Here is a 15546-nt window from a genome sequence, read left to right on the forward strand (position 1 = left end):
TCGTTACAATCGACACACACATAAGTATACCAAAACATTTTTTTTGTAAAATAGAAAAATAGATATCGATCCTTCGTCTAATCACCTAACTCTCCGCAAGTAGCCCTGTAAAATGTAAATTAATCGAGATAAATAAATAAAAACAATGTCTACTGAATATTTATTATTATTACCGTTACTTCAAAACATTACAATTTAAATAAGTATACATTGAAAAATACATTAAAAAAAAATAACTCACAGACATCAAAAATCGGCGACAAGACAAGGACACAAGGTAATACTGGTTAGGGGAGTGAGACTACAACACCTTGGATAGATCAGAAAGATAACATGTGGACACAGATGCCACTGATGACACATTTAACATTTATTAACTGGTTATTGAAATAAGACTACTAAGTAAGATAGTACACTCATCATAGGTCATTAAATATTTTTTTTGTCAATTTATACATGTTTATTTTATACCGAAAAATACTTTTCCTGTTTTTGATATCAATATATTTTCTAAAGTCATACCCACTAGTCAAACAACACTAAATATATTTATACTTCTTAAATTGATCACAGCATATAAATCAGCTTTGTTGAACTCTTGTCTTATGACTCAATATAATTAAAACATAACAAAATTTGGTCATACCTCTTACTAAGAACATAAGATTTAATTAATATCAAAATGGATTATTTTTATTTATCACGTGTAACATATAAAAGCTAATACAGCAATATCCAACATTTAACTTTTTACATAATTATTTTATTTTTTATACTAACACTATGGCTATAGTCCAATAATATATGTTACAGAATTACAGGAATTATAACATAAGCAGGTTTTCTTTTATTTTTCAAATTTTGTCTGAATGGAGATTGCTTTATTTGCTTCTATCCAATCACACACTCATACTCGTACTTACAAGTAGATTCTTAACTTTAAAGTGAGATCATAAAAAATCTAATTCACACTACAGTATAAAAATAGTTTTTAAACGAACTCTATTATCTAAATATATATACAGTAAGATTTTGTAAAAAGGTCAAAGAATAAAATAGTATTTTTATAAAACTAATATTAATGGGAACAATCAATAGTGTTGAGTGATATGAAGTTTTATAGATTTACATAATAAAAATCTTAAAACTTAACAAGCAACAGTATAACTTTAAATAAAAATAACTATATACATTAAAATATTAACATCATGAATAAAGAAAATTATTAAAATTTATGTCTTAAAATAATTTAAACCTTTTTTTTTCTATTTCATCCTAAACAAGTGTAACACTGACTTGGGAGGGATCAAAAAATCATTAAATGTCCCTCAAAGATCATGGCGTGTTGCAATGATTTGGTAATAAAATATAACACTTTTTATTATTATTCCATATCAAGGATTTACAACATATAAAGACATAGAGGAAATTATATACATAATAAAAATTACATCATTTTTAACCAATTAATTCAATTCAATTCAAGATTCATTATTAAACATATTATTTTCCTACAAGTATTTCGTTCAAAATCTATCGACTTTTTTGTAATTTGTACCTATTTAGAATGTAACTTACGATCGAGTTAGTGCATACAGATATGGCATATTTTTTCTTATCGGAAATGAAACAAATCGATTTAATTATAACCTATTAACTACTCTTCATATTCATTTTATAATAATTTGACCAGCAAATTATATTCTAGAATAATATTACGTAGTATACATTAATTGAAAATATATTTTATGGTAAATAAATTATTTCCAGCCAAACCACAACATTGACAAACAAACTCAATAAAGGGAACTCAAACCAGGGATGTTACGGAGCTCCGTAAACGTAGCCGGAACTATAGGATATCCAAAATAAAAAAAATATCGGATATAGGCGGAGCGTAAATGAGACTTGCAGTGAGAGGACTACAAGCTAAGGGAACAGAGCTAAGCAATCTATATTCGGAAACGAAACTGAAATCGATACAATATTGTTCATAAGAACGGATATAAATCCGTAAAAGAAGTGTTAACTCCGTAACATCCGTGATTGAAACACACTGTATCATACACACACAAGAACAGAGACTATATTACATCTGTAGATTAGTAAAATGAATTCACATGTCTTCTAAAGACCATCTCGAATTGTTGGGTTCGTCGGCTTCCCTTGTAGTTTGGAAATTCTCCGTACTACTCTCTAACTCCACATTCATTACGTCGAATGTTCTGGACACGGCCAACATGCGTTTGAAAAGACTGCTTGTAGATATCATTAATATCTGAATAAGAAAGTTATTCATTATTTTTGTGTATATCTCAGTAATTTGTAAGTTTATTAACTATCTTCATTTCCTCGCTTTGTCAACACGCAATGTCTTGAAAATTGGACGGTGGGAAACAACATGACACTAGGTTAAGCTCTCTGCCTACCCTGCTGTATACGGGATACAGCGTAAAGCTTCGTTTTCTGCTCTTATTGTATTTTATTTATCTCTATATTTAATAAATACTAATATATTTAAATGGTAATAGTATTTGCTAGTTGCACTTTCAAACGGCTATACAAAATAAAAAGTTGTTCTTGTCATATTAATTATACCATGCAATCTAGTATACTATCAAACATAAATAAATATAGAAAATATGCACCTTACAACAAGACTAAAACATTTTTAATACCTTTATCTCGGGTTTCAATGGTAGTATGGCAATGACCCACCACAACCAATGGGGACCGTCCGCCGTCTCCCACCATGACTCTTGCATATCAATGTAAGGTAGAGGGCCAAAAGCAGTCTCTATTTCCTCTTGCATGGATTCATCCATTCTTTTCAACCATTTTAACGTTCTGTACCTTAATTCGGCATCCAAGAAGCAAATATCTGTAACATCTTCCACTTTTGGCAAGACATCTCTCAGTATTCCGACACGGGCTAGATCGCATCTGGAAAAATTATATTTATATATGAAAGCCAAAATTAAAAATAATCTGAATTGCCTATGAACTAAATGTAAACTCCCTTGGGGGGATGAATTCTTTTCATTTTCTTGCTCTGGGTGTGTGCGGAACAGTGTCTGAACACTAGGTTCCTTCTGCCTACCCTTTCTTTTCTATGGATACAGCGTCAAGTTATGAAACAAAATTATTAGGAACTTACCCGTCCTTTACAAATCTTTCAATAATTTTGAATCGAGACACTCCCATAGTGGATATAATGCAACGATTATCTTCGAGTACTACACAATCGCATATTTCCAGTACCTGTAAATGAAACAGAAAACCCATAATGAATTGCATAAAAAACTATAACAACTTCTAGGAGTTTAGCCTTTATATAAATATTATACAAAAACACTATATAAAAAATGATTTAATAGTAATACTATTAACTGAACTATTGTATAGTTCTGGAAAGTGCAGAATTGGATAATGGCACACTAACTGAGGATGATTGAATTATTCTCATTTCTTTATTGTGGTAGGCACCGAAACAAAGCCTCAAGTTGAGTTTAGCCACGCTTTGGCTTAACACTACCTATATGCAGGATACAGCGTGAACATACCGTGCCATAATCTCCGTACGTGTTGCCTTCCTCATAAGCAAGCATACCAAATTTACGGGAACCAGATTCTGTCACACGACGCACCATCTGCCAGCACTTGGGATCGAATATGAAGAGGGGGCACGGCATTCTGTTAACAAATGTTAAAGAAATATATGAAGTCTACATAAGGATAAATAAAAATAATGGGCTAAAATTATTAACATAACTTATATATATTTTTTCTTCAAAGACAGATTAGATATAAAAACAGTGGAGTGTTAACGTTGAGAATTACCAATTATATGACAATTTAATGAATATATTTATTTTATTTTCATATATAAATATGAGATACATATAACTATATAACAATATTGAGACTTCTCACTGAAACCCGACAGTTATGGGTTCGATTCCATCTCGTTTTGATGAATTATTGTCATTTCCCCGCTCTGCTAACAAGACAAATCGTTGCGTACAAATTTCCCATAATTACGCATTCAGTTAAAATTAGTATATAATATGCATAATCCATAGCTAGTATAATAAAAAAATAGTATACTAACCCAGGAAATGCCACATAGCATGTAACAATGGGTATGACGTTCACATCCTCCGAAATATTGACCTCTTCGATTGAAGATAGTAGTGATTTCATAAACAGGTTGTCAGAAGCCTGTCAACAAAGAAAAGACTATAAATTTCTTCAAATGTTAATTTAAAGCTTGTCACTGTGGTGTGGTTTGATTTGTGAAATTATAAAATATAACTGTTATTTACAATTAGAACTCTTCTTTTTATATATTACACAAAACAAAAAAACTGTGTCCGATAATTTCTAATATATTTTTTTATATTTTATAAAATATTTTTATTGTATAAAATATGTCTGTTTAAAATAATGATTTATTAATTATATTAGTTTAAATCAATATTAAGATTTGAATGTATTTATAAAAATAAACTTCTATTAAGAATTGTCTAATAAAAATGGGTTTTAAAGATTTAGAAAGATATTAAAAACAAAGAATTTAAAAATATTACACATTTGTACCAAAACAATTGTAGATATATGTTTATTTCTACAAAAGTGTAAATATTGAAAGATCTATTTCCATCATGGCGCACCTGCAGACTTTAAACGCCGTGGTTGTGGTTGTGGGCTATCACAGGGCAAGGCGTGGCACCAAGTGCCGTTACAAGCATCTAACTGAACACGCGATAATTGTGGGTTCGATTCCCACTCAGGAAGATAAAGTATTTTCATTTCTTCATTTTGATAACAAGATAAAAGAAGGTGTTGAATTCCGCCACTCAACATGCAATGCCTTCAGAATTCGTCGAAGACTGGGGAACGCAGTGTCTTATTACTTGCTTCCGTCTGCCTATTCTGCTATATACAGGAAACTGACTGAATCTGGAGAAAAATATAACTATACTAACATCATCCACACGAAAGTCTCTCAACGGTGACAAGCACAGCGCGCATTTCATCATGTAGTACATAGACCGCTCGAGGCAGCCCCTGCAGTACGAGTGGCCACAGGGCGTCGTCACCGGGTCTTTGAGGATGCTGGTGCAGATCACGCACTCCAAGTCCGAAGGTCTGATCCAGCTATGTGTGGATTGGTTGCGAACTGAGTGGATGAGCTTTCTTGATAAACTCTGCGGTTCTGTACTTTGACAGAGGACTGTTATTGTCTGTAAATTATTAAGATTTCATTAATAAAATGTTTTATATACACATAATGTATATAATAGGATGAATGAAATTGTGAGTTATATATAGATATATAATATATATACAGGTGGAAGTGTCTGCGCTCCTTTTACGGGAGCAGCATATAAAGTAAAATATTTTAAAACTCATACTTAAAAAAAAATATTAAGGATTCGTCAACAGTTTAGACGTAGGATTTTTTTTTTTTTTATATTATTATTTATGTATCAGTTCTTATATATTGTAATATTAGTAAAAAACGTTCCTATAATTCTTATACTCCAATATTTTCAAAATAGCTATAATGTTAATTAATAATAACAAAACACAAAAAACTTACCTGAGATAATAGTTTTCTGGCCATGTGGGCGAATGGTTGAGTTGACGCGGCAACGCTCGCTAAATGTGGCACGGCTTCGACAAACTGGCCTGCTATTACCAACTCACGAGCTTTACGCTGACGATCCTAGAAACGAAAAAAAAAACACATTCTTTATATGACGGATTTTAAAAGTAAATTGTTCACAAGCATATATTGAAAATATAGTAGCAACTTTCTTCTGATATAACGTTGTTAAAATCACTTGAAAATAATAGATAATAAAGGAAAATTTAACGTAATAAGTTTTTTATGTTATTTGAAATCATAAAAATCATTGTAATAAATGAAAACACCAGAAAATTGAAAATAATATTTTATTGATGAAATATATTCGCTTTATGTTTACTTCGAGCTATATTCAATCATTTGCATTGTTACACAAGTTTGAAAGAGTTATAAAACCGTAGGTTTTTATAATTAACAAACAGAACCATACTCTATACCCATATAGATTTCCTCTTCTGTCGGCGAAGTCGAGAGCGATAACTTAGCTCTCATTTACAGTTATATTTTTGATGAAACTTGGAAATATAATTTAAAGCAAACCAATTTTATAATTAATTTATAATAAAAATTACGATCCTCACATAAAATCGCATCGCAGATAAACAAAGCGAACAATACAAAATATTTCGCAAACTACAAATATTTTCATTCGCAATCAATAAATACACATGTATGTAAAAGTAAAAGCGACAAAAACACAGAAAAAAAACAATAAAATATTCTACATTTCTATAAACCAATTCACCTGTATATTCATCGGTTCACGTGGACGTGTGGAAAATTTGGGGGCGCTGGTGGCAGTAGCAGAGTTACGTGATATCTTATATTGCACGCCACGCGGCGCCGAGCTCTGTATACTCCCTGTTGACGAAAGTAAATTTGTATAAACAAAATTACATAGTTATAATAATTTTAGTTCAAAACAGTCGTTTTTCTTTACTCTTGTTTATTGCTATAATGTTTTAGAGGAAATTTAGCATTCATAAACATTATACAATATGAAAAAAATAAACACCTTTATATATTTAATAGTAAAAACTTATACATATACATAATAGTAATCGATTTAATCCGTAGCACATAAGTAAAATTGGTACGCGTTATATAACGTTTAGAGGTGGCCTAATGTGGGACATGTAGAAATATAAGTTGCCAATATTCGTCGATTATACAAACCGTACCTACGTAATTCTTTTGATATTATTGAAAAACTGGATGTTTAACATTATTTTATATGCTATCGTTAATTCTGTTGATTATAAAACTAAGGAGGCCGGAGGGTACAAGCGCGCGATGTAAATGCGACAGGATTGCGTAAATGATTCCCACTCGATTAAATGGAATATTTAATATTTTCATTTTCCTTGCTCTGACAGTCAGACAAAGCGCGGCGGTGAGTTACGCTGCTCAACACGAATGCCTAGAGAATTCGACGGAAAGTGGGAAACGAAAGAGTGTTAACACTAGGTTCCCCTGTTCCCTCTGCCTAGCCCGTTACGTCAGTACCAGCTAGTTTAAGTAATTGTTTTAAACATCGCAATATAGAGTATTTAATAGAAGCCCAATAACGCGGCCTGCGACATTTAGTCCGCTAAGCTACATAATGGCCGATGTTACGTAATTTCAAATGAAGTCACAGTTTGCATTACGTTACATAACTAGTTATATTAATTTGCGACAAACGGAAGCGGATAATGACTAACAAAACTTTTATTGAATATTATATTTTCTATTATAATAAGTTTAACAGTCTATTCTAAAAAAAATTATAGACGTACGTTATTAATGAAAAAAAAAATTAAAATCCGAGCTAAGCCAAAAATATATATTTTTTTGGAAATTGGAAATTTAAATGTACTGTTTCATTTAGTTATATTAATATTGTTATTGAATACAACGAATGTCTATGAAGGAATGTATTAGCGTCATTAGATGAATCATTTTATTGGCCTTGACTCGATAATAAACACGCCTGCCGCTTGTTACTTACACCTAGCTTGGACTACATAACAGTATTCAAGTTCGGCATCAACACAGTTGATAAGGACAAAACTTGACAACAAAATGGTTGTGATATTTTTAAAAAATATTTTTTTTACCAATATTTTGAACAAATGATAAACACTCAACAGACGCCGATTTTGAATGTTTAAAGTCGTGAATATTTAAAGTATTTAAATTTGAATGTTTAAACTCGTGAATATGACTTAATTTTCAGAAGGTACGGTATATAATGTAGTAAAAAATGGAAATTTATATAACAGATAGAAAGAAAAAACTTTTTTAAACAAGCCGCCAAAATGTAAGCGAAACATCCCTAGCTATTTATTTATAACTGGCAACACAGACCGAATCCCACATAAAAGAATAGAATAAAACGCACACACACAAAAAAAAACGTAATAAAATAAAAAAAGCGAGTGCCTCACATGGACATACGTAGGTACCCAAAGCCAACGTAACCTGCGACCCGGCGCTCTCCGTTGCGTCGTCGACAATGTACTTACATAACCGCAATGTAACAAACAAATCTACCATTTACATAATACCTACTTGTTGCAGTGATTATTGTTGTTCACGCCTACATTATATTTAACTGTATAAAAACATTGAACAATGAATTTTCATATTAAATGAAATAAATCGTTGTCAATATAACTGGGCTCCATTTATTTGTTCACAGAAAGGAAACACCAATATTTTATCTGTACGTGGCATAGTTTCAATATTAAATTGTATTTTATATACAATTGCGAGATAATAATAAAGATTAACGTATGGAAATATAATAAAAATATGTTAGAATTTTCATTGATCTTACTTGTAGAAATAGATAATCTCGCAATAGAGGGTCCGGTGGGATCCGGTATTCTGTAACAAATGTTTACATTAATCTAATGTCGATACACCAATAGTAGAGGATATTATATATATTATAGTAATAACTATGTATACCTTGGTTTTTTTATATACTTGGTCATCTTCTCAGTTATCTCTCGCATCACTGTGTTAACAGTCAGCTTTTTTGGTGACATAGCACCGCAGGGGCAAGCACCGTGTTGTTTAATGCAACTGTAAACAAATTATTTATTTATTTTTAAAATTTTAAAAACAAAATCATTTACATTTAATACAAATTATTAAAATAAATGTTATATTACTGTAGGCATCGGGAGTGTCCACACTTTCCTGTCACTGGCAACCTGGGAATACGATTGCAGTTCAAGCAGTGGAAGTCGGCTAGATCGGGTAACCACCTCAGGTGACCTGATAATTTTATTAATTTATTGGCTATTTTTTGTGCGCTGAGTGTTGGGGAAGGCAAGCCTCTGATGGTGCGCAGTAAGGGGCTCAGTGATTCATTACCAACTTGGAAAGGGTCGAGTAGGGTCCTAGGGGTTTCGAGTATTTGTCCTCGTGCATCATTGGATTTAAACCCCGAATCCAGTAGTGGCTCTGTAAAGTGGTTCATATAAAATTCATTTGCAGATTCAAATAAACTTGGCCCATTGTTTTCATCTTCTATGTTAGACGGCTCAGTTTCAAAGCTTAGTGGTGCTGAAAGTCCTCTAACAGAATTTCTAATTTCAAAAGCCAGTTCAGCTGGGGACATCTCATTCTCAGCTAGTGCTAGCAAATGGTCATCTTCAGGTATAGGAGACATTCTATTATTTGAAAGTTCATTGCTGACAACTCGCAAATTGAAGTTTGCTTCTTCTATAGTATTGCGATGATTGCAGTATCTAGTGCGGTACGAACGGCTATGAGGTAACAAGTTTCGAAAATGTATACTATTCTGATTTCTGTTCCGAGAAGGCTGAAAATTTGTACTCATTTCTATAATATTTGGGCCTGAGCAGATTTGTGGTATGACAGGTGTTGCAATGTATGGTTGTTCGATATTGTAATGTGCACTTGCAGCTGAGCTGGGAAGGAGCTGCAACGAATATTTAAAAAGGGGTCAGAAACTAAAGTTTTGTCTATTTACAATTTACTGTTATGAATCTGTCAGTCACATATAAAAAATACATAACTAAACAATAAAAATAACGGTAAATATTGAATATACATATATATACACTGATAACTAATTCAACTAATAACTTAACTAGTACCGATTAAATACATTTTGCTTTCAAGAGCGCAAGCTTCTATACAGAAAAAATTACTATTGTAACTCGATCTTAAAACATGTAAATATTTTTTTCTTCCATTATCACTTTTACACTCAAAAGTTTCACTGAAACTGAACCAGGCTTATGTTAGAAGTTTTTAGTCTAGGTCAGCTCCTAGTAGTTGATTTCGAAGGTTAAAAGACTTGCGTCATGATGGAGTGTTCAAATTCCACGCGGAACTTATGCTATACGTTTCATATATAATATTAAATGTCTTATAAAGTAAAGGTGGAAACCGAAAAACTGAACGAGTAATACATAGATTCTTATCATCTCGAATAATATGAGAAAATAATGAAAAAGAAACAATTGCTAAATCCTACTGCTAATATCACAGGCGTATCGAAGTTATACGTAATAGTGAACTTGGCCTAGTAAGAGCAGACCGGTTGGAAGGCTGTGAAATGGACGCAATATAATAACGTATTCACTATCAAACACTATCAAAACAAGTTTATCGCAATCTAAAACAAAATCCATAGTACATCGATTTTACTTCTGAACACAGAAAAAGAATTAATATTTTTATGTGTCCAACTCTACTAGTGTTTTCAGTAAAGACGCGCGAAATAAGCGTAGAAGAATTAACATTTAAATTAGTATTAAGTAGAGACAGTTATCATCAACAGATGAGTCACTTACCGCATCATTTGAAGAAACTCCAGCAGTAGTGGCAGAAATTGTAGATATACTTCGTTCTTCTTCAAGTACCTGTTGCCAAAGCACAATTTTTTTTATTTTATAATCGATTACAAAATACAGTTACGGAATATCTTATTAAATTTCAATTAACTTTTAGCACCATAGATTAACAAAAACATAATGAATGAAACTTCAATCAAATCAAGATGAAATTTACGAAATACTTAAATTAATATCATTACATAACACTTATAAATTGCAATAAGCCAAAACTTATACAAAAAAAAAAAAAACACAACAAATCTACAATCATGACATTACAAAAAAAAAAAAAAAACCAGTAGTAACTCAAAATCGCCAATTAAATAAAATATTGAAGTCAGTTAAAGTTTCAATTATTACTATAATTAATAATTACCTTTCTATATATAGAAACTAGTATTTTAAATTAGAAATCTCAAAAAAGTGCGAAAGAACGACGACACGACACACGGACGGACGGCGAACGAGTTAAGTCACCGTCTGGCCGTTTTCTTACGACGACGGTTCTTACTTCTTACGCAAAACAGTAAGCGGGGGGCTTACATAACGCGACCTACTGGCACAGTGACTCTGTGAGTGCATGCGCTTGCACTGACTTACTGTAATCTATTTCTTTTTTTATTGTAACATAATATTACATGCTTTATTTAATTGTTTAATCGTTGTAAATATTTTTATTTATAAATGGTATTTTTTGTTTTTGTTTTAATGTATTTTTATGTAGGTATGCATGCATGTTATGTAGGTATATTATATATGTATTTGGGCTGCTGCTTCGCCTGCTTGAACTATCCGTTAAGACGCTCTGTTCCCCACTTTCTGCCAAATTTTGAAGGCATTGAGTATTGAGTAGCAGCACTTAACGTCGCTGTTTTGCCTCGACACCAGAGCGAGGAAATGGAAATATAAATTTAAATAAATATTTCATCTTCTGGAATGGAGATTGAACCCACAACCAGTCGGTTTTACAATCACACTCTGTGCCCCTGCGCCACGACTGGCCTCAATTTTTTTATTCATTGAACGTAATCAAATGTAAAGCTTAAGAAATAGAATGTAAATAAAACAATGTATGTTTGAAATAGAACACTTGTATTTATAAAAATTTTTTTTTTTCAATTATTTTTAACTAAATTATCATCTTTATTGATGAGGTAGGGAGGAATAGAAATACGAAGAGAGGAATATAGGCAATTCTTAGGTACATTAAACTTTATCGATCAATTTCTATTTCTTCGGCTTGTGGAATTTGTCAGATTATATATTTTACGTAATCCTCGAATGATTCCCTCCAAAATAAAAATAAAAAATAGCCACTCTCGAAAATGTCGAGATAACGTTTTTTTTTACAACTTTGTAGCCCTCCCTCTTTTGCGTTACTCTCAAATTAGTGGAATATACAGGATTTAGCATGTAACTAACTTACCCTACCTTAATCTGATGCGCTCGAGAATGTCAGATGATCAATTTTTTTTTACTAATCTGATCCTTTATCCTAGACGCGCGGCCATACATATGGAGCTCATATTTGGTGGAAGTACGTAACCGAGTACAAGGAATCCCCTGCCGCGCTCGAATAAATCCCGAAAGTCCCCTCTTCGCCGCCCCTACTATAATAATAAAAACAAGTTTTATATACAAAAATAAATTTAAAATAAAATTAAAAGGTATAGAAAAAAAATATGTATATCATTAACAAGTAGGTAGTTAGCCAATAAATTTGCCTTTTGTTTCACTTATTACGAACGATATTATGTTAACGATTAACTATATATTTATTATAGCTTTAGCTTAATATAGCATTTTAGCGAAATATATATTCATTTTATAATATTCAGTAATTACTATTTTACCTATCACTTTGTCGTCAGTCTGTCAAGAAGTTTTTTCTCAAGTAACGTTTTCTTCTGATATTTTTCATGTGCATTGTGGGTACGAAACCAACTCGGTGAAATTATTATATTTAAATTAATTACATACATTCATTTAATATTTTCATTTCCTCGCTCTGGAACAAGGCAAAGCGTGGCCTTGTAGTTCCGCCAGTCAATACGCAATGTTCCAAGAATTCGTCGGAAAGTGTTCACATTAGGTTGCCAGGTACCCACTGCCTACCACGCTATGTGCGGTATACAGCGGTATAAAATTTGTTTTCCTCAAGCGGAAAGCGGAGAACGGAGTGTCTTGAGGATACTTTCTCTCTCTATTGAAATTTACTTGATAACATTACATCACTTCCTTATTCTAATTATTCTATTTTATGTTTTCTTATCTAGGTCACACTAATAAATATAACCGATACTTGCAATAACATAAGGAGGTCTATTTAACTTATACAGGAGCCAACGTAATAAATGCCTTATGTCCGACAACCTTTACCATACAATATTCCATTTTGTTAAATATGGTTCATAATGAATCAAATAAAATCAGCTTCACGCTTTATCCCGCACACAGCAGGGCAGGCAGCAAGACACACCGTTCACCACTTTCTGTCGAATTCCGGAGGCATTGCGTGTTGAGTGGCAGAACTCAACGCCGCGCTTTGCCTCGACACCAGAGCGAAGAAATGGAAATATAAACGTAAATAAATACTATTCACTGCCTCGGGTGGTTTACAGACACTTTGTGCCCCTGTGCCACGACTGGCCTCAATAGAATATATATTGTAGATATAGTTTATACTTAAAACATACTGAGTCTCACCATTCAACAATAAATGTCTCGGAAAATTGGCGAAAAGAGGGGAGCAGAGTGTCACTACACTAGGTAACCCTCTGAATACAATACCTGCTATATGCAAGATAAAAGATTTAAAGGTTTATATGTAAATTCTTAACGTTTACTTTTATGAATGTAATAATATATTATAGAGTGTATTCTACTAATTCTATTAAGCTAAAATATTGTGGATTTACATAAAAATAACAGTGTGTATATAAAATTATAAGTGTGTCAATCTGTAAAAATAATTATAAACACTAGTTAAATATAATTCTATAAATAAAAAAAAATATCTATGCTAACTTTTATAATTTAAGAAAAAAAAATAGCTACCAGCTTATAGTGAAAAAATATTGAAACAGCTTGAAAGCTATACTCTTAGTTATGGCAACGTCAAGTGGCAAGCCAGGGATACTAAGTCAAGTAAGACGTTAGTGATCCATAAGTTGGTCTTCATAAAAATATTCTTCTTAATTAAATTTTGAAATATTAATATAAGTATAACTTGGAACAAACTTAAATGCAATTTTTTAAGACTGATATTGAATATAACAATATTTAACATATGGTACAGAACCTTCAGGCAGAGTGACTCAAAAGGATGGTTTACAACATAACATTTGCAAAATATATAACAGTAAAGATTAAAAATGCAAAGCTTTATAATCTGATGTTGTAAGTAAATGTTTTTGGTTGTTTGCTCACCGAAACAAGGAAATAAGGAAATAGCTATAATTGTGTAGAAATTCACAATTAGACTACTTTACACGCGGACAATGAAAAAGTAGCATAGTAAGCACTAATAATTATATTCTATTTCTGCAACACATTTCTCATAAATGTCAAATCATCACTATTACAAAATTGTATATTATTACAAAAGTGTTATATTTGTTGGGTAAAAAAATGCAAAATCGAAGAAAGATGAGCGAAGAATATACATAGTGTAATCGAAAATAAATAATATAACTTTAATAATTGCGATTCACCCACAAAAAATTTTTACTACCGTCTATTTCTGCTTATATAATTTCTGACGTAATATTATACACACCCTAAGAATAATTTTATAATATAAAATTAAAAGATAACCATTACATAATAGACGGACAAATTAATATTAACAACTAATAAAACTTTTAATAAAAAGCGGTTCACCTTTAAATTTAACCCGGGAAATTTAAAAAATTAAAAACAGGACACAATCAATAAATATACTCACCGTATCATCGAAGGTCGTTGTATATTCCAGCTGATTTAAACGAGCGCGCCACATTTTTAATGTTAAATATGCTGATATTTAAATAATTCTTAATTAAAACTGCTTGCCGCCACGTGCCTTAGTTGATTGATTGACGACTTTAAATGACTACAAAATACAAATTGACAATAGGCCACGGTCCACGAAAACCGAGCTATTGACATGACAATTTCAAGCATTAGACGGTGTCACTTTAGATGTATGTAATTATCTTTGATTTTAATAGAGACTGGTGTTACCATTTTATAATAGAGAAAAAAAGATTTAAAAGTATCCTAGTTATCCTAAACAATTGAAATTCACGTATGCAATTAGGAATACATGGAACACAGTCTCCAATAAAAAATATTTTATTCTGAATTTTTGTGTAGTAGCTATCTTTCTGGTCTAATAAAACACAACAATTATACACTAGCATTAGCCCTGAACTAAACACTAGAGCGCATTCGCGAAGTGCACGGACACGGGGAACCTCACTCCTTCCCTTCATCCTGCCTCCCAATATCGGTGCATAATACTGGTACAAAATGTATGTTCTGCGCAGTAGGTGTGGCTCTGTTCTTGAGTAGGGATGAAAATTATAGACATTTACATACTGTACATGATAATAATAATTTATTTATTACGTTTTGACGGACAGAATTGACGGACAACTATAATGACTTCTAGTGTTTTTAAACTACGTTATCGTAATTTCTTTAAGGATTTTTGATTGCTTTCCAATCCAAATCCAATTCAATATTCTAATCCAAATACAAAAGAATCCATTGTTGATATTTAATATATATAATAATATACATTGAGCAATGATATGTAAAGCTAATTATTTATTATACGGTAAGCGAAGTCGATATATAATAAGATATTTATTTAATTTTAATAATTTATACAAAATCACAAATGTATCTTTAAATGCTTCCTCTTTTTTAAAAAAAATAATAATTACGATATTCTTATTCTCGACGTTTTTAAAATGGTCTTTTGTTTACAGATCTCCAAGCTTTTACAATGATTAAAGATCAGAGAATGGCAACGATATGTTTCCATAA

The 15546-nt window shown here is 31.7% G+C and overlaps 1 protein-coding gene across 3 annotated transcripts; it reads right to left on the reverse strand.

Moving 5' to 3' along the window:
- Positions 1-148: 148 nt before the first annotated feature.
- On the reverse strand, positions 149-14670 carry LOC146526934 (uncharacterized). 3 transcript variants are annotated; one of them, XM_085206101.1, is made up of 14 exons: positions 14459-14646; positions 11939-12122; positions 10471-10539; positions 8815-9590; positions 8609-8725; positions 8475-8524; positions 6399-6514; positions 5606-5731; positions 4989-5246; positions 4112-4221; positions 3564-3693; positions 3158-3261; positions 2679-2943; positions 149-2278 (listed from the first exon to the last, which is right to left on the reverse strand). In XM_085206101.1, the coding sequence occupies exons 4-14, from the start codon at positions 9486-9488 to the stop codon at positions 2117-2119; spliced, it is 2112 nt and encodes a 703-aa protein (XP_085062227.1). In that variant the 5' UTR covers positions 9489-9590; positions 10471-10539; positions 11939-12122; positions 14459-14646; the 3' UTR covers positions 149-2116. The 3 variants fall into 3 exon arrangements, with proteins under 3 accessions (XP_085062227.1, XP_085062225.1, XP_085062226.1); XM_085206099.1 differs by lacking the exon at positions 11939-12122 and having other exon boundaries at positions 14459-14670; XM_085206100.1 differs by lacking the exons at positions 11939-12122; positions 14459-14646 and adding an exon at positions 10889-11014.
- Between the last annotated feature and the right edge of the window lie 876 nt (positions 14671-15546).

The sequence above is a fragment of the Heliconius melpomene genome, chromosome 21 (genome assembly GCF_056956725.1).
Source record: "Heliconius melpomene rosina isolate 202511_hmr_F chromosome 21, ASM5695672v1, whole genome shotgun sequence".
In the NCBI taxonomy this organism is placed as follows: Eukaryota; Metazoa; Arthropoda; class Insecta; order Lepidoptera; family Nymphalidae; genus Heliconius; species Heliconius melpomene.

Coding starts and splice junctions, on each gene's coding strand:
- LOC146526934 (XM_085206099.1), bottom strand. CDS start 14,512: ATGTGGCGCGCTCGTTTAAATCAGCTGGAATATACAACGACCTTCGAT. Junction 10,540..14,458: donor CAACGACCTTCGATGATACG/GTGAGTATATTT, acceptor CTTTGGCAACAG/GTACTTGAAGAAGAACGAAG. Junction 4,222..4,988: donor GAGACTTTCGTGTGGATGAT/GTTAGTATAGTT, acceptor CTTTGTTGACAG/GCTTCTGACAACCTGTTTAT.